Consider the following 20,513-nt stretch of genomic DNA (forward strand, 5'->3'; position numbering starts at 1 on the left):
TCAAATGTATTTTTGCGCTTTAAAGCCGCTACGAGAGAAAATGGAATATTTGTATGTATGTATGTATATTTGTATGTATGTATGTAGGAATATTTATAAAAAAAATGAGCCCATGGACCCCCACAGGGCCCTGGACCTACACTATGGCACCAGAACCCCCAATGGCACCTGGACCCCAACTAGGGCCCTGAGACTTTTACTGGAAATTACCTTAATTCTATTAAAACTAATTACTTGGATATGTTGTACTCTTTCTAGCCGTAGTGACTAGAGTTGATCCGGTGCGAAATTCTGTAGTGACTGAGTTGAAAAAGAAAATATCAAGTTGATGCTTATTATATATACGCCTATTTCAATAGCTGAGCGGGACGATACAACATTATTCTGTTAGATTAAATTCAGAGAAAACTAATCTCCCTAAAGGTACATCAGAAAACTATTTTGATATGAAATTATTCTCCAAAATGCGTCCGCATTAACGCCGTCTTTGGTTCTGGAAATTTGAAATGACAACATCGTTTCATGAAGGTAAGTTATTAGAATGAATATTACCTGGCAACGTACTCTCACCATCTGTAGTGTACTGGGTAGTTTCGCGAACTGTTGTAGTGGCTGGGGAAAAGGAGTATATCCTTGGTTAAAGTGAAACGGAATTAAAACTTTATTCCATTTGCTAATTAGATTCTACATCATTGCCATGTAATCATAAAGTATCATAAAGGTAAGTTATAAGAATGAATATTACCTGGCAACGTACTCTCACCATCTGTAGTGTACTGGGTAGTTTCGCGAACTGTTGTAGTGGCTGGGAAAATGAGTATATACTTGGTTAAAGTGAAACGGATTTAAAGCTTTATTCCATTTGCTAATTAGATTCAACATCATGGTGACGTCAGCCGAAGGACACACGAGGAAGAGGACTTGGGAATGGGTGAGGGGGGGGGGGGGCATATAGTGTCTAAGGAGAAGGCCGAGTATAAGCAAACTCAGGTTGAAGCAACCCTTGGAATCCTCGCAAGAGTTGTTTTAACTAATTGAAGAAGATGGTCACGTCCCTGTACTGAATTTGACAAATAGTAAACTGAAGACTCAAGCCGTTCATTCAGTGATTTTAATTTGTTGTTGTTGTTGAATGTTTTGAACAATGCTAAAAAGATCAGTGTTAAGTACCTCACTTCTTGTCATTGTACCGCAATTGATGACTCCGTTAACTTATACAGTAAATTCATTCCAAGCCTATTGTATTATTGAGCACACGGGTTTACGTTTTCAACTGTCTTACCCGACCCACCACTACATGTGATAGCTGATTGGTTGTCCCGTCATGGCATTTCCAAGTTTCCATATTATAACCAAAAAAATAATCCAAAACTTTTACGATTGCCCGACCTTTCCGTCAATATCAAATTTAATACAAAACAATTCTAAAATGCTTGAAGTCCCACATCATCTGTATTTTGATATTTGTTCTTCAACATGAAAGCATACAAGACACGGTGATATCTGAAAGGATGACAAAACGATCCTCCTTTTTAAGTCATTTTAGGAATTCTTCTAACAGATGAGTAGCCTTTTTGGAAGGATGTACACTATTCTAATTGTTTCATGATACCTGTAAATGCTATTTATGTATCCATCCTAGCCCCCAAACATGCAGCTAACTTTTAAATCAATGCTCTGTATTCATGTTGAATCGAATCTTGATGAAAAATTCGAAAATATGTTCACTAACCGAATCATTCTCATACGTTGACAATTTCAGCACAGTATAGGACTCTTTAACTTTAGAGAAAGGCAGGACCTTTGAAACGTTCATTGTGGACATTCCATTAGACAATACAGACAATTTCCATTGCTTTCACACGGAACAGTTATCGGTAATCCAACGGGATTAATGAAAGTAGACGTATGCCAAGCTTTTGTTTTAATTCCAATAAGAGTTCTCACCGTCTCTCTTTCTAAATGTTTTCTATACGGCAGAGGAAATAATGCTTTGAAAAGATAAGTCAACATTCATCGTTTTCGATCTTAGTTCATTTGAATGGTATACAGGTGATCCAATTGACATTTACATGCATAACGTATTACTCTGTGTATACTGCGTTAAGCGTAGCGACAGGGAAGTACTACCAGTGAGTTTTTGTTGAGAATGGATCAAAGTTGTTTGTTTTTGTTTTTGATTGAATTTTCATATAGAAACTACAGTTAATCTGTGTGCTATCATGGCACTAAAACTATGCTATTTTTTGTGCACACGACGAGGAAGTCCATTCCGTATTGGGATCGAGTGTTTATCACACTGGAGCTGTGGGAGAGCTTATTTACACATATAGCCTAACACATAGCCTAACTGTTGGACGATATTGATACACACACAATTCTTGGTTCTTTGGAGGTTAAGTAATACACAGGCGATTATGCAAAAAAAAAAAAGTCATGAAATAAAATGACCATCAATATACAAGTTTCAGGATCTTCTCCTTCCTGCAACTTTGAACGCATTTAATATCAATTAGATATGTCATGCCCATACATGAAACTCCTCAATGACTTGCGAATAGCATACAGGGTCAAAATCTCACGGATTCTTAAATGCGTTTGTGCAAGTGTAATATGCGAACATTTGGAGGCAGTACTGATATCGTTTTCTTCCCGTTTCATCCGTTTTCTGGTTTACCTGGTAACCTTTACAACTGCAACTACGACGGTTGCCCTTCATCCTTCGACTGTCTGGACCCATGGGGTAATTATTCAAATATATTTGAATTTATCAGTCATTTCGTTGGTGCTGTTTAAGTCACTCTTTTAATCACAAGCAAGCAAAATATGAAACTTTTCCGTTCGTAAATTATGTACTGATTGCGATACTTCAGTAACAACAGAATCACTGGCAACGCAAAGACTTAGACTAACCAAGCATGGCCTTATAATAACCATGCATGGCATTAGAACAACCATGCATGGCCTTAGACTAACCATGTATGGCCTTAGACTAACCATGCTTGGCCTTATAATAACCATGTATGGCCTTAGACTAACCAAGGAAGGCCTTATAGAATAACCATGCATGGCCTTAGACTAACCATGCATGGCCTTAGACTAACCATGCATGGCCTAAGCTTAGACTAATCATGCATGGCCTTATAATAACCAGGCATGGCCTTAGAATAACCATGCATGACCTTAGAATAACCATGCATGGCCTTAGACTAACCATGCATGGCCTTAGACTAACCATGCATGGCCTTAGACTAATCATGCATGACCTTATAATAACCAGGCATGGCCTTAGACTAACCATGCATGGCCTTAGACTAACCATGCATGGCCTTAGAATATTCGACTGAAGATATAATATCTCCTTTCAAAAATTGTTTAGTTACACAATCATGACTTTCAGAAATAATTTGAAACTTTCAAATTGTTATTTGTTAGGAATTCCATACGTTTTCAGTTTATCTGAGAAAATAATACATTACTCTGACACTATAAGTGTTATTTCTATACTTATTACGTCTAGCAAGCTATAAGTATAGCTGTAGATATTTAGGGAACATTTATACCCCGGTATATCTTTTTTTCAGATGGATTATATTTGTGCAGGATTTCACAGGAGTAACCATAGGACGGGGAACCTGTGACGAATGGAACCCCAGCCGTTGTTTTAAACGGGCAATTTAATCCAACTGACTCAATTAAAGGAGAAATTTGAAGATGGAATATTTAACCAGAAGAGATGAAATCCCATAAAGTCTATTGAGGGGGTGAGTTAACTATTATCATATTTTCCCGTTTATCTAAATGTTGTTGAATCATGCATAAATGTTACACACAGTTTGCACTTCAACCACAGTAAGAATTTCAGTCATTTATTTATTCAGCAGAAAGTTTGTCATAAAAAATAAGTGAATTTTAAGTCTATTAGGCTATTAGTTCGTAAATTCGTACTGCCAGGCATGCGCAACATCACTTCGGTTATCCATGGCTTCTAGCTTGTTGTAAAATCAAGGTCACGCCAGTTTTAACATTACCATAATTTACCACTTTGAATAGAAATAGCGGCATTTTTTTGGGGCACTCGTCATGACGTCAATCTGTCCAGGGGGAGGAGTGTCAGAGATGCCTCCCTGGTCTGGGAACATAATCATTCATACATTTTCTTTCTGATAAGTTAATGTGTATTTTACATTGTAAACATAAATTGTTTAACTTACCCTGAGTTGTAGGCTCGGCCTTAACTGTGGTAGGGACGTAACTACAAGCAGGGTCTGTAAGAAACCAAAGCCACATCCACAGTTACGTAAGGGACACTAATGTCACCAGGAACCCCTTTGCACTCTCCTTATGAATATGAATATTGCAGTATTCTTTTCTCTTTATTTTTCCGGCATGCCGCTATTTCCAGAGCTTTTAACCCGACTGACGACCCCTCCCACGATCGTCACGCATGATTGGAGTATGTTAATAAACTCGAAATAACGAGATCAACAGTAGCGTAACCAGAAATTTGGTCGATGAGACCATTCAAGTGTTAGTTAGGACAAGGGTGGCGGAAGCACTTTTAATCTGGGGGGGGGGGGCACCGACATCAAAGGGCACTTTGCAGAAATTCGATTGGACTGATGCAGCCTTATATTTAGTACCCTTTATAACTCTTATTGTATTATCTTATTTGCGTATACACATTACCCCATCAACGCCCCCCCCCCCCTTCAAGGAAAATATGCATACTAGCACTGCAATATCCAATGTGCAAATTGGGAAACAAGGAACACATTTTCTTTTGACTGAGACAAAATGAGGTGAAATCATGCTAGGTGCTAATGTAGGAATCTTCCGAATTAGAGTTTATTTCTTGTCAATATCTTAACAATTTGTTTCCATTCGAAATAGCTTTGAGTTTGGCCCACAGAAATTCATTAAAAGTCAGGGGCGTAACCAGGATTCGCAAAGTTGTATGCACGACTATCTGAGCGGAGCGCCACCATCGGTTGGCGCGGAGCGTACAAGAAAATTTTTGGTTTTACAAACCCCTCAGATGGCTGGAAACGGCCCTTCCCGAGTGTTCATTCTGGTTCCCTGGCCTCTTGCTAACTTGAGACACCTCAATGTTTTATGTAGAAAAAGGGCACATTTTTAACCTGAGGAAAAGTGGGGGGGCACGTGACCCCTGTGCCCCCCGGTTCCGCCGCCCTTGAGTTAGGAGGGGAAGGGGTGGAGGGGGGGGGGTTGTGATTCTCGACCTTCCCAGGCTTGGTCAAGATATTGAAGATAATTCACAGAATACAAAGCGAATGTAACGAGCCATAAGCTACGGTATATGCATACGGTAAATACAGAAAAGATAATACTGTATAAATATTCCAATCATTTAAAAAAATATAAATAATGCAAGTATAGTTCCTTTTCGTTTACCTTCGGTCTCGCAAATGTACCCCAAGTTGTCTCTACAGTCATGGTCATGCCAGGTGTTTGAGGGAACACCATATCCAGGCGGTGCAATTTTATAACATCCTGAATCATCACCAAAGGGTTCGGTCCAATCAACAAAGTTAAAATACTGCACCGTTGATCCATCATCCCACGTCATTATGTCAAACTCTAATCCGTTTAATCCGATCCAATAGAAAGTATATGCAACATAAATCCGAGCGAGATATTCTACCTCCTCCGGTGATTCGATAAAGACGAGATGCGAAGATGAAGACTCACACTTTAGTCTAGCGTCTGATATATCGAGTCGATCACTCTGGTTGGAGATTACTTGATAGCAGGAGCAATTCGACTGATGAGGAAAGTCGATGGGGCAAACTAACGAAAGATGGAGAGAGAGAGGTGGAGAGAGAGATGGAGGGAGATGGAAGAATTAGAAAGGATTCTTTGAAAGACACTGACTGAACTAAATTATATCAAAGTATAAGATCATATATTAACAATATATTCCTTTATTCCAAAGCGCATATAGCATAACACTATAAAAAGGCTCAATAATGACTCAAAAATTGATGCTAAAATGACCAAAAAAGGTTTTAAAAACACGTAAATTACATGTTGGCATATCTTGAAAAGTTTCAATATACCTATTTTATGGTTTTCATAATTTTGTGGCAGTCTTCTTTTCACTATAGTTTTCATGGTAACATGAATTGAATGAGGCAGTCTTCTCTTACTCACAAACTAAAATGTGCTCTTTGGGAAAAATGTGCGTAAACTTAAGACAATTTTGTTCTAGAAAACATGAAGTCCGAGTCATTCGACTATAGCCACTACAATATTGGTAAACAAGTGCCCAAAAGGTTTTATAGCTATTATATAGCAAGCTATCCAATATGATGCATGGTGGTAAGCTGACAGAACATTGCATCCGCAAATTCGTGCAACTGGTACCGTATACATTAGTTTTAATAGCGTAAGGCTGCGTTGCTATGGTTACTACGCATCTTCGTTCCATGAATGAAATCGCGCATGCACAAACTGATATGGCAGATGTGAGAGGTTCAGAGGTAAATCGCCTATACATTTAGTGCTCGGAACAATAAATAAATCTCTTTTAAATAAAGAGACAATTTCGAAATATTGACATTCATAATGTTTTCGATGTTTAGGCCTATATATACTTTATTATAACAGTTAGGCATGCACAATTTAAGGGTATATCAGATGGACAGTGCATTTCCATGAAACAATTGAGTATCCTTTTCTTGCATATATCCTTCACAAGCATGCATGAACATTTCCTATCGACATTTGAGAGCGTACGTGCAGATAATTGGGGATTGTTATTAGGTCATAGGTGGGACATTTCTTATCCGATGACCTTTGACATCATATCGCTACTTCACATTGTAACCTGTTCTTGTTTGTACAATGCCCTAACATCTTATTTCATATTTACTAGGTTGATTAGGCTATGTACTGTGACCATTCATGAAGAAGGCTTACCTGAATGAACGATATATATTGAAGAAACAAATAAGAGGGCTGAAAATCCGGAAATTGGGTCCATCTGATACAAAGAAGAAGGTAGAACACAAATCAATTAGGAATGTTTCTTAGCGTTATTGGACGTATTTCTCCACCAAGTAGTCGTGGATATAGTAGAATAAATATACTACATATAGAACTCTCAATGATTCAGTGATAAACACTTCCTACATGCACATGTCATTCTGAAGGTATATTCATATCTGAATACTACCCTCATTTTCACTGTTTTCCTTGCCGTACATAAATTGTTTTTAAAGATTAGATCAGTTTTCCCCATTTATGGACATAACATCTGCAATTTCCTTTCCTCTCTTTTAAATTGAATACTCTTAAATAATTTTCTGATATAGTTTTTTGTTGCACCAATGATTTGAGTGCACCACACGCAATGAAGATTTACTAGTTTTAAAACAGGATTCGAAAACAGTTACAAGTCCAAGAGAAATGTTTATTACTATGTATTCAACTACGTTATTAAAACTGTTCAGACTACTATTCTGTATTGCTATATTATTATATACAACTATACTATACTCTAACTATACTATCCAACATAGTGTCGTGCGCCAAGTAAGAAGTGTTCCATCGTTTCTTTTAAATGATCCGCTTTTCAATTTTTCTGACTGAAGGATAAAGGCTGACATAAAATTGTGCTAGTGGAATTGGTCGTAATTTTCAAATTAGTTTATCAGTTCTAATTTAACCAGGGAGCTGCTACTCTAATGTTAGAGTAGCAGCTCCCTGATTTAGCTTACTACATCGAGCAATGTTGACTTTTGCCTGCCAGGGAGAATTTTCATTGCCCCGGGCAATCAGGCATCCAATTTGTCGAAGACTGTAGTAATGGTTGTGAAAATGTTATCAACCTCAATATTATCTCGACAAGCCCCTGCCATAAATAATGAACTGTTCTTTCAAGTTGGTCATTTTAGCTATGGGGCCAACTTTGTAACTTTAAATATCCATGATTGAGGGCAGGAAGGCCAATTGCATGATTTGCATGTTCAACCATGCATATGTCTTCAAATATTCACAGTAGAGAGATATTAATTATGCAGAACAAAATGAAATATTGTGAAAATATGATCATAGAAAATGATAATAATAATAGACAAACACAGAAAAATGCTATAAATGTTCTAGGTTTATTTTGTCTGAAAGAAAAAGTGTTTAAGTTCAACTTACCGCGGAACTACAAAGCTTGCTCTCTCACAGTATATTCTGATTGTCTTTATTTTGTTAATTTGCAAAAAGCTTCAACGTTGCTCATTGCGGAATTTTTATCGTGCATATTCCTATTCGTACCATTGTTATAAATAACAACACCGTTATATTCTGTTTCATCCAGTTACTATATAACAATTGTCTTTTGTCTTTTCCCTCTTTTGTTGTGATGCGACAATTGTCATTTTACGATTTGCTGTATTACAATTTGAGCCGTACGTCATAAATTATATGACGGACATTGGCCTACCCTGCATATATAGGTATACGTGCATATTAGAAAGCGAAATACATATCATTTGAACGAGAAGAAATTAATTAGTCGAAGTTTGACGCTGACCTTAATCGAAGAACAAGAAATCAATGTTATTGAGAATTGTTTAACCTATCCAAGGTTTGTTATAATATTGATCTTCAACCACATAAAGTAACATAGTTAAAAACCTGAAATTCTGTCGATGGGGATTGTAAGATGGTTTCGCTGAGGACACAGGAAATGACCTTTACTGTATCAGATGATTGAATAAGCAACAGAAATGTAACATTCAGTACTCCAAAATCGGTTTCAGTGTTTGTTACTTTAATATGAACAAAATATAAAAATGTGCAAGAAATGTTGTACGTAAATCGTTCATATATATGTGAGGAAATTCAGTTCGTTCGTTTTAAGTAAAGAGTTTTTCGTTTTATAAGGAAGAAGAAACTATTGTGTCCATAAAAGTATTTAATGTTATTCCTATTTTTCTTTTGCAGTAAAATTATGTATTTTGATGTAAGCAATGATAAGACATTTTATTTCTTGTATACGACACATTCAAAATATAAATACTTATGATGGTAGTTTTAATGCTATCGACTTGTCTGGAGTTATGTGAGATATCTCAGAGATGAGACAGTCAAATGGATTGGTACCCAGGATAGATGAGATTGAGGTCGGGAGGGGTCGAGATGGAGGGGTCGGGAGGGGTGGAGGTGGTTAATTATAAATTCTTCGGAATGATTTAGTAAGGGACATGAAAAGTGGTCTAATTATTATCGACTGCATGTAAACAATCCCCTTGCATAACGATTTATACTCCCGACTGAAGATAGAGAAAGGGGCATGACCCACTCACCCCCCCCCTCCCCACACACACCACGGTGATGGATTGCATAGCATATACAGGGACAAACTATTACAATATACAATAAGCAACAGAATATGTATGTAAATAAATCGTTGCCTTCCTGAATATCACTTGTTCAAAGGCGTCGAACCCAGGTCGGGCCCGAGTACAAGTTTGTAACAAGGACCCCCTTTTCACTTTTCTGAAGTACGTTATGAAAATGAAAATACCATATTCTTTACTCCATTCTTTTCCTAGCCACTTAATTGACCTCTGACCCGGGTCTGCACACTGAACCCCACACCCATCCCCTTGACAGACTTGCCTTGGCTTTTGCCAGATATCGTAGCCTACTTTATCGTTGTACTTCATTATAAAACAAGGGTAAAACTTATCCTTACAGGCCTCGTTGTGACATTTCTCTTTACTAAAACCGAATACCAGAAATTTGTTATTATTATATATTAGAAGAACTTAATCTGTCTGACGTTGTGTGTGGTTTTGCTTCATTTGTGACGTCAGTTGAGAGAGGGAAAGGGGGATGAAGGGGGCAGCAGAAATAACTCTACTCGGAATTGGATTCACTTCAACGTAACACAGTTTTAAGGATTTTTATAGGTTAACCCTAACCCCTATCATTGCGAGATTTGTGCTTTTAATAACTGTATTATTTTTTGTACAGACTTTCAATAGGGCATCTAGAGTTTCTTGTTTTTCATCGCCGCCATTTTGAGATGCCGTGGCAGTATGAAAGAAGACAGATATGAACCGGTTATGGAGAAATAACAGAAAATCACTTCCAACGTGTCTTGTCTTATTTATACAGAGATCTTTTATCATACAAACTGAGACAAACTAGAAAGTTAACAAATATAAATCGTTATCCAATTCATGTTACAAAGTGCGCATGTACAAATTCCTTTGGAACATTCAGTTTTACGAGGTTGAATTAATTTACAAAATATAAGGAAATAACCGTCTCGATATATTTGTACCCTTGGCAATACGACTTCGTCTCTATAAACAACGAAAATGACTGAAAATATTCCAGTAAAGGCAAGAGGAAATCTCGTTCGTCACTCAGTTTAAGAGTTCATTCATGGAACGCCAACAGGAAGAGCAATCGTATAGTAACCTTTATGCGCTCCAAACCCGTCTGCCAGTTTGAACGTGCACGTGATTAGTTATGTACGAAGGTGATGTGAATTTTAAAGTATGAACATGCGCAGTAAGTTAATTATCGTGACGTATGAAAACATAGTATTCTCAACGAAGCGATTAATTTGACAAAATAAAGTTTTAAAATTAAAACATGGAACATTTGAAGATTACTGTTTGATTGGAGTATTCTTTCAAATTTTCACTGACGTCAGAATGATGGATATGTCAATAAATTGGCCACCGTGGGATTTGTTCTTGTCAACTAAAATCAGTCAAATTAAACGACTTAATTGCTTTCTTTCTATCGTTTTCGTCAAATTGTGCTCTGTTGAAAGCAGATTTTGCGTTTACACGGACATTTTTTCAAACCTTCCAAGTCAACTATTACACAATGTAAGAGTTTAAATTGATCAAACTAAGACACATTCCGTAAGTTTTTGCATTAGACGGTAATTAATGAATTATTTACAGTTAGTATTAATCACATACAATAAACATGATTGCAAGATGAAAGAATTACTCTATTATTTAAAAAAAAAATATTATTATTGATGATAATAACTTCACTGTTGTGAGATCTTTAGTATCAAAACAGTATCGATTAATTTATAAAAAAAAAAAATCAAATGAAAACTCGATAAAATGCGAGAATTTCAAATACTGACAGAGACCATTTCATCGGGTATAGTCATTCGTATTATCTAATAAAAATAATATAAAGTTGAAGGATTTTCACGAGCATATAAAAGGAGGTGGGTGAAGGAGTACTTTACCCCCTCACCAAATAATTTGCTTATAAAAATATACATTTCAGTTTAATAACTCTTTCTAACATGTCTAAAAATTGCTAAGAGGAAAAAAATTGTCTATGCTGCAGATTTGAGGGGATTCACCTCTGGTCCGCTACCATGGTACAGCCTCCCTGTGGAATCATGTATGACGATCTAATAAAAGTACCAAAAACAGCAATAACTTCCTATATCCCCCTGGATCATTATTAGCTCTTGCATATGATACATAGTTTAGTACAACAACAAAATATCTAAGCGCCGATTTTTGAGAACTGATTGGAGCCTTAATTTCTTACAAGTTCATTTAATGAATATTAATCCGCGGGATTAATTGCCCTAATTGTAATCTTATGTAAAATGATTAGGCCTATATATAAGTATATCCCTTTAGCAAACTCTTAGAAATAAAAATAGTGTGTATTCGGTTATGTTACGGATCTCCTGGATCCAACACGTTTATCCACCCCTCCTCCAAAGACCCCCCCCCCCCCACCCCACACCAGAATCTTGTAGTAGTTTACTGTGAAATTCAAGAACAAAGTAATCCTGTTAGGATAATATTTTTCAAACCTTTGAGACACGGCATGTTCTAATGCACGTCTAAATGATGATGAGCCGGTTAGGTCAGAAGGGGAAAGGGTTGCGTTGTGTCCAGTTGTCCAGTTCATAAGGAGGGCCACCCGCTTTGGGTACGTTAGTATACGTTACTGGGCAACCCATTACCTATACTGTTATTAAGTACATATCACATTACTTATTATTCTTGTACACCTCATCAATTTTGAATACATTCTTCCTTTATATTCCATTGGAGGTACCGCCATGGCGAGTTCACAGACCTTCTCTTCTTCATTGTACATGAATCCATGGCACGACAATGGATGACATTGTAACCCACATCGACCAATTGTAGTCACTGTACTACGTGACATAAGAACACTGTTGCTAGGGATAAAGATACCAGAAGCAGGCACTCCGAAAAATACTCCAAGGTCAAGTCCTGTACAAAAAAATCGAAAGGTTAGAATAGGACAGGACGGTAAAGGGAACAAAACAGGACACAAAGACGACACAACATAAACCAAGGGTAGCAGTTGTACTGTAAAATAATCAGACATGAACATTGGGGGTTGTATTTCTGGAGTATACTTATTAGACAATTAACGAAAAGACAATATCAAGTTGGAGGTTTTGGCTTTCCACATTGTCCTCATACATATAGTGTTCAAATTATATAATTAATTGCCATAAGAGAGGAACAGATGGATAAAGACAACTTTGGCAGGCTGTCCAGAACGTCGAAATTACAGAAAAATGTCCCAACTGTGTGAGAAGATGGTTTTAGATTAATAACATCGTACAACTGGTTCATGTGGAACACATATGGACCTTTTACATTAGACAGCAAAGACATAGTAAACTTTGTACAACGTCACTGGAACTCTCAGGATATGTGTTATTCATTTTAAACCTTTATCGCTGGGATTTTAAGTTAAAAGTGTATCTTTCTGAAAGACAGTTATGGGTGAAGTTTTTGTTTTTGTTTTCTGGTAAAATATTGAATGCCTTTATTACTTCACTCACCTGTCCGTGTTGTAGTGTGGAGTTCTGGTAACTCCATGGTTGAAGTACTAACTTGGGTCGTAGTTTCTACTTGGGTTGTGGGATCTTCTTGGGTTGTGGGTTCTTGTTTGGTTGTAGTTTCTGCTTGGGTTGTAGGTTCTGCTTGGGTAGTGGGTTCTTTTTTGGTTGTAGTTTCTGCTTGGGTCGTGGGTTCTTTTTTGGTTGTAGTTTCTGCTTGGGTCGTGGGTTCTTTTTTGGTTGTAGTTTCTGCTTGGGTCGTGGGTTCTTTTTTGGTTGTAGTTTCTGCTTGGGTCGTGGGTTCTTTTTTGGTTGTAGTTTCTGCTTGGGTAGTGGGTTCTGCTTGGGTCGTAGTTTCTGCTTTGGTTGTTGTTTCTTTTGTGGTCGTAGTTTCTTTATCCAAAATAGATAATGAGGAAATCTTAAAATTTAAGAAAATGTAGGGATTTCTTGTGACGTCTACTACCAATGTAGTTAAATTTACTATACAATTTAAACTTTAAAATTATGAAAAGAAAATACATTAGCAATTACTATAGTATTACAATAACTGCTGATATAAAAATGCCAAGTACATGAATTACTGTAGAACTTAAGCCTTGTATAATAAAATAATATGCTATTATGGTCAAAATGTAGTGTTACAAACATGTTTCTATACTGTAACATTTCCATGCTTCCTGATACGCATGTGCGACATGCCCCACATCCTCCCACAGTGACGTCCCTCATCGCCCTGATGAGAAATTATAATAAACAGGGGTGTGGTCCTATATCGTTGACACCGAATCCCGTGTAGGCCCCCCCCCCCCATACAGGTGTGAAATATCAGACGTCAAAATGGTGCAATATGAGGCATAATTAGACTATTAATAAGATCAAAACGCACATACTATACCTTGTACCTTTGTAGAATACAACGTAGCGTTAAACATATATGCAGTGTTGTCTGAATACTTACCTAGTTCGTATTCACATATGAAACCACATTCAACGCTACATCCCCAATCATGCCACTCGTCATCAGCTGCGACCCCATCTGAATTAGGAATTATCCGATAACATCCAGAATCGTCATTCCAAGTATAAGAAACCTCTCCGAAAAAGTCAAAATCTATCATCGTGCCATCATCCCAGGTCTTTGATTCGTATTCTAGTCCGTTTGCGCCAATCCAGTAAACAAAATTCCGATTGTAAATGCCAGCTAAGAAGTCTTTTTCCTGAACGTTGTTTATGTACACGAGGTGGCTGGATTTAGCTTCACAGAGGGCATTTGATTCGTACCGTGTAGTCCAAGTTGTCGGTCTGATGTCATAACACGAACCATCGAATATGACGTCAAAACCGACTGGACAACCTACAATCGAAACAGAACAATACATCATTACAGAGGACGTTTAGATGATTGGAGAAAGATTGTGAAAACTGTTAACACACGTTCGAACATATTCCTTTAATGGAGATTCACTTCGTTCCTCGCTTACCTGTCTCCTCTCAACCTTAGCACTCTCGTTCTACCGCAATCATTAAATGCGTGTGGACAGAGAAACGAGTAAGAAGGGGTGGGGTGGGGGGGAGGCGCCCTCCTTCACGGTGAACGCATGAGTATGTTTCAACTCAAGTTTCAAGATTCCTAGCTTTGTATATCTTCCACGGCATTGCAGGATCATCCACCGCGATCCTTACCAGGCGATTAGATGATCAATCTGTCGAAAATTGGAGATCAAGCTTCGAATTCGACATAAACTTTTTTTCCCTCTTTTGTTTTAAAGCTGAATAGCCTATATTTTGAAAGAAAGACATTTACCACGTGCAAGGAGATCATTTTTGTTTGCGAGTAATTCTGAAGCACAGATCGGGTCGGGATCTGGAAAAAAAAACAAGGAGAGAAAATATGTCACAAATGAAATAAGGAACGATAATGAATTACAACAGTTCTGGTTGACTTTTTTAAATGATGTTGACAAATAGCATATTAGCAAAAGAAAAGTAAACCCAGCCTGCTAATTCTCTAACAAAGCTATTTCCTCCTGTATATTTTATAACATCATATTTACATTGCCTGACGTGCATACACGATATACCCATATCGGCCAGATTTACTAAGGGAGTTTCGCTTTTTTTAAATGTTGAAAGGTTATTTATATTTTTCCATGCATCCATGTGAGGGCTTTGTATTTTCATTTGGCAAACTAAGTCAGAAATTGTTTCCACAATCTTGCGGTTTTTACACTACACCCTGGATCCCCGCCTCTATGAATTAAATTGAATTAAATAGTTTAGAATACTCTAGGAACAATTCGGGAAGATCAAACTTTATCGCTGTTTTCGGAATGAAGTTTGTTGCCTTATAAATTAATTAATAATATCAAAAATCTTGTTCCTGATTCGAATCGATGATAATTCTTACATGATAAAGCGATCTTAAATTTAATTCCAGGAAAGGGTGAACCGAATATTTAATAAATAATCTTCGATTTAACCTTGTTAATATTCAGTCAATTGGGGCTTTGTAACTCGATCGATTATTTTATTGTTTGTTTCTATTGCAGTATATACGACGTATGTCACTTAAAGCTGTTGCATATATACGTGTACAACATTGTCAATGAACTTGGGCATTATAGCTCATTATACAACACCTAATTATATTCCGGCCATTTGATTGGTCAATTGCTCGTCGATTGCATGCAAAATCCGCTCTATTGCACTCTATGAAATAGAACCATGTGTTTTACTTTTTTGATAGCACTTTTTTCAATGGTAAGAGAGCAGAGAAACCTGTCTGTTCAAAACAATCTGTTGCATGAGTGCATTTTACATCCAATTATATCCAAATTTGAAGGTGTTGTATGAAACAAATAATGAATGGTTTCCATTCGTGCAATAGTGCAAATATTTCATTCGTTGAAAGATGTAATTTGTTCCATTCAACTCGGCTGCGCCTCGTTGAATGGAACATTCCATCTTTCAACTCATGAAATATTTGCACTATTGCACTCATAACCATTTATTATTTGTATACTAGTTCACTCTATAATATGTATATGTGGATGAACATTTACAGTAATGTAGCTCGTGCACTCTATAATCTGTATATGTGGATGAACATTTACAGTAATGTAGCTCGTTCACTCTATAATTTGTATATGTAGATGAACATTTACAGTAATGTAGCTCGTTCACTCTATAATATGTATATGTGGATGAACATTTACAGTAATGTAGCTCGTTCACTCTATAATTTGTATATGTAGATGAACATTTACAGTAACGTAGGTCGTTCACTCTATAATTTGTATATGTAGATGAACATTTACAGTAACGTAGGTCGTTCACTCTATAATTTGTATTTGTCAATGGATATTGACTTACAGTAATGTATCTCGTTCACTCTATAATTTGTATATGTATATTAACATTTATATTAATGTAGCTCGTTCACTCTATAATTTGTATATGTCAATGGATATTTACTAACAGTAGTGTATCTCGTTCACTCTATAATTTGTATATGTATATTAACATTTATATTAATGTAGCTCGTTCACTCTATAATTTATATATATGTCAATCGATATTTACTAATAGTAGTGTTGGTCTTTTTGCACACCGACATCCCCAGTGGTCATGAAAGTTGACAGTGTAAGAAAAGACTTATAACATATGCTACCTTGCCAAAATTTGTTACGTTTGTACCAAAATAATTATTGTAGTGCGCATGCACGGCGATACAACAGTAACGTGTTGTTCAATTTGACCAATCAGTGTCCAGTACTCTGAGTTCTTAATTCATTACCATTGTATATCGATATATATATATATATATATATATATATATATATATATATATAGATATATATATATATATATATATATATATGTATGTATATATATATATATATATATGATAGAGTTCACCATCAGTAGTATACGCATGCGTTGATTTCTCACATTTCCACATCGGTAAGCTAACTGCATATACATAATAGCGTGACTTTTTCATAGTTTGCACAAAGATTGCATTCTTCAAAACTGGCAAGGATACTTACTTAGTCGAACCTGTTCATGTCAAGGTCCTCAATTCACACAGTGACTAACATTTCGTCAACTCCCCCATCGTAACAACACTGGTGATCGCAGCAACACTGTTGATGGAACTTACCTTCACATAACACTGATGGTATACTCAACTTTCATACCAATATTGGTGGTACTCATCTTCGTAACAACAATCATGGTACCCACCTTCTTACAACAGTGATGATACTCAACTTTAATACCAATATTGGTGGTGCTCATCTTCGTAACAACAATCATGGTACCCACCTTCTTACAACACTGATGGTACTCAACTTTAATACCAATATTGGTGGTGCTCACCTTCATACAAAAGTGATGGTACTAAACCTCGTATAATACTGATGGTACTCTTTTCACATATGATATGATGGTACTCATCTGCAAACCAACATTAATGGCAGGACTTACCTTCATATTCACAAATATATCCATTATATTCAGTACAGTCGTCATCATGCCATGTGTCTTGTGCAACATTATACCCAGGTGGCACTACACGATAGCAACCACTCATACTGTTGACTGGTGGATAGTTGTCATCCATACTGATAAAGGTAGCGGGCGTTCCATCACCCCATTCTAATGAACCAGAGCTGGTACCAGATAAACCAATCCACATGGTAACACCAAATTTAGAGTACCATTGCGCAATGGCTTCATTTTCGTCTTCGCTATTGATATAGACCAAATGGCCTGAATCTGAACTACACTCTGTTTCCGCTGAATTAAATGTCCTCGTATAAGAAGTTTCTACTTTATAACAGGAACACTCAAATTGACGGGTGTAACCACTTGGACAAGCTAGAAGGAAAACGTGAAATAAAATGAAGTTAATTAGTCAATTGAAACTGAACATCGGAGGGGGAGGGGGAGGGTGGTCAGTTTGTATCTTTTAATATCAGGCCGTTATGGGTGTTATTCATGTTAACAATTTCCCAGGTTTTTTCATGATAAATAATGGAATAAAATTGAAGATGACGATTAAAAAGAATGACAAAAAAAGAAAAGAAAAAAAACTTACCAGAATAAACACAGGAAACGCAGTAATTCAACCCTAGTAGAAGTGCTAGAGGAAACATCTTTGTCTGAAAAGCTGCAAAATGTTATCAAAATTGAGCAATTTGGACGAGATGACTAAATCTCCAACATTGTAGCCAATGTTACACCGAAAAGGAACAAACATATTCCAGGGTCTATGGAACTTGCACTTAAAACCCAATCTCAAACTTTTCCTTGTATTGTTTCTTGAAATCATTTCACAGAAAGGAGAGAACTTTGAAGGATAAACGTAACTTCAGTTGAAATGAGCTTGACCATCTGTTTTCTCTAACGTCAAATAAAATCATTATTTATTATTATTAAAATACTTGCCAAATCTATATGGTAAACTTATTACAAATATATATAGTGTCATGCTGCTATAAATGTATATGTATACGTATATATGTGTACATAAATATGTGTACATTTATATATATATATATATATATATATATATAGATATAGATATATATAGATATATATATATATATATATATATATTTCGGTATATCGGTATATCAGCCCTTACATTAAAAAAAATAAGAAAACTAAGGATACATTGATGAAGTAACTTTGTTTGCACAATAAATATTTTTATTTTTCCATTACAGTCTCTAACTCTCTTTTAGGCATAGATGCATCGAAGCACAAAGAAAATTAAAAGGAACTTAATGAACAAGTACAAATGTAATAAAGACTCACCTATTACTAGATACACCTTCTAAATGATCGAAAGTGATTTCTATATGATAGAAGTCACGAGGAAGTTGAATCCTTACAAAATAACATAAATGTTTGAAAAATAATCGACAGTCTGCTCGTTTGTTAATGAATCGTAACAAAATGTACTGAAAATGAAATTTCCGTAGACTTGGCTTTGCCAAATCGGCATCTTTTTTGTCTTGGCAAAACCGATGAAGGTAAATTGAAGAAAAAGTACTTGAATTGTCTCTTTTCATAAAAGCACACAAGAAAAGGTAATAAATATCGACAATCTCACGGCATGAAAAATGTTAAATCCAAAGTCAGCGATACAAGAAAAGAGATCAATAGCGACTTCCTTCGTTTCTAGTGCTGTAGAGATGAAGTAAGCTTATCCGGATATCTGCTTGTATGATACGTCATATAGTGTCGCCTGACGTCAATTGATTGGCGCGTATATATAATATGTATATATATATATATATATATATATATATATATATATATATATATATATATATATGTATATATATATATATATATATATATATATATATATATATATATGTATATATATATTATATATAATGATATAATGATATATAATGAGTTGGAAAAACAATGAAAAAACTTTAATTTTTCACCTGATATGGCGAAGTAATGCTACATTTAGTGAGAATGTATAGGGCGTTTGCTGGTCCATTTCTGCCTATAGGTCGCTTGAACCGGTAGTTGAATTTGAGCATTAACAATTTCAAGGACACTTTGAAAGTACACGGTAATTTTCATCTGATTTGGAAATCTACACAACAAGTAAGATGGTAAGTCAATTACCACCAAATATTTAATATTTAAAAAACTCGAAAAAAAAATACAGTAAAAATTATTTCACAATTTTCTCCCAAACTAATCATGGCACCGATTATAGTTCGTGCTACACGTATGAACGAATACTCATGTTATTGAACACAATAATAGTATATTTAAATTATATTTATGTTATGTTAATATCACAAATAAAACATATATATATATATATATATATATATATATATATATATATATATATATATTATGTTAATGTTTTGTTAATACTGCAAACACTAAATTTGAAAAAAAAAATTATGTTGGAACAGAACGAGCAAAGTTGAAAATTGAATGAAGAATTATCATGAACCATAATGTGTAAACCATAAAGTTCCAAGACATGTACGTAGCCTTAATAAAAATAATTCAAATTTTGATTACAACCGAATGTAGATATAAAAATTCCTCGGACAAAAATGTTGTCACGTGTGCCTTCTTGATGTCTGAATAACTTCATTCTTTATCTCATATGTTCATCCTCCTAAATGAACCCTGGGCCCGGCCAGTATCCTCTGATCCTCCTCACATGAGACATGGCCTTATTTGTTCCTTTCCTGTTCAAATACAAAATGATCTTCATCTTGCATAAACTTGGTCTTGTTGAATTTTACGTAAACTTGAATATGTAACGTGAATGTTTCCTTTCAGAAAATAATATCGATTGTTCACATGTTGTCATGTTCGATTGATATTGGCGCCAATATTTTAGCTTAAAATTGCCACAAAAAAAGGTTAATTAATGTTTAGACCTCTAAGTTATACATAGACATTCACTAACATTCAAGCAGACAACTAAATATCCCAAAGACCGAACATGCTCCGAGGGTTTGTGGTCAAACCCGTAGCCATAATTCGATATTTTCCTTATTAAGTTTTGGGAGGGTTGCGGGGAGGGGGGGGGGGGGTTGGAGTTGGGAGGAAGGGTGGCACAAATGTTGATTGATTTTGGTTGAGAATTGTTGTTTTAAGT

At 35.9% G+C, this 20,513-nt stretch overlaps 2 protein-coding genes across 2 annotated transcripts; both read right to left on the bottom strand.

Moving 5' to 3' along the window:
- Positions 1-226: 226 nt before the first annotated feature.
- Positions 227-9,121, bottom strand: LOC139964980 (layilin-like). The gene is made up of 7 exons (XM_071967098.1): positions 8,173-9,121; positions 6,943-7,006; positions 5,416-5,811; positions 4,215-4,268; positions 746-805; positions 553-612; positions 227-300 (listed from the first exon to the last, which is right to left on the bottom strand). The coding sequence occupies exons 2-7, from the start codon at positions 7,004-7,006 to the stop codon at positions 227-229; spliced, it is 708 nt and encodes a 235-aa protein (XP_071823199.1). The 5' UTR covers positions 8,173-9,121.
- Positions 9,122-11,790: 2,669 nt separating this feature from the next.
- Positions 11,791-19,095, bottom strand: LOC139965051 (uncharacterized). The gene is made up of 7 exons (XM_071967224.1): positions 18,677-19,095; positions 17,955-18,026; positions 17,342-17,734; positions 14,658-14,717; positions 13,812-14,207; positions 12,854-13,243; positions 11,791-12,269 (listed from the first exon to the last, which is right to left on the bottom strand). The coding sequence occupies exons 2-7, from the start codon at positions 18,010-18,012 to the stop codon at positions 12,004-12,006; spliced, it is 1,563 nt and encodes a 520-aa protein (XP_071823325.1). The 5' UTR covers positions 18,013-18,026; positions 18,677-19,095; the 3' UTR covers positions 11,791-12,003.
- Between the last annotated feature and the right edge of the window lie 1,418 nt (positions 19,096-20,513).

This window comes from Apostichopus japonicus, chromosome 23 (genome assembly GCF_037975245.1).
Source record: "Apostichopus japonicus isolate 1M-3 chromosome 23, ASM3797524v1, whole genome shotgun sequence".
Lineage (NCBI taxonomy): Eukaryota > Metazoa > Echinodermata > Holothuroidea > Aspidochirotida > Stichopodidae > Apostichopus > Apostichopus japonicus.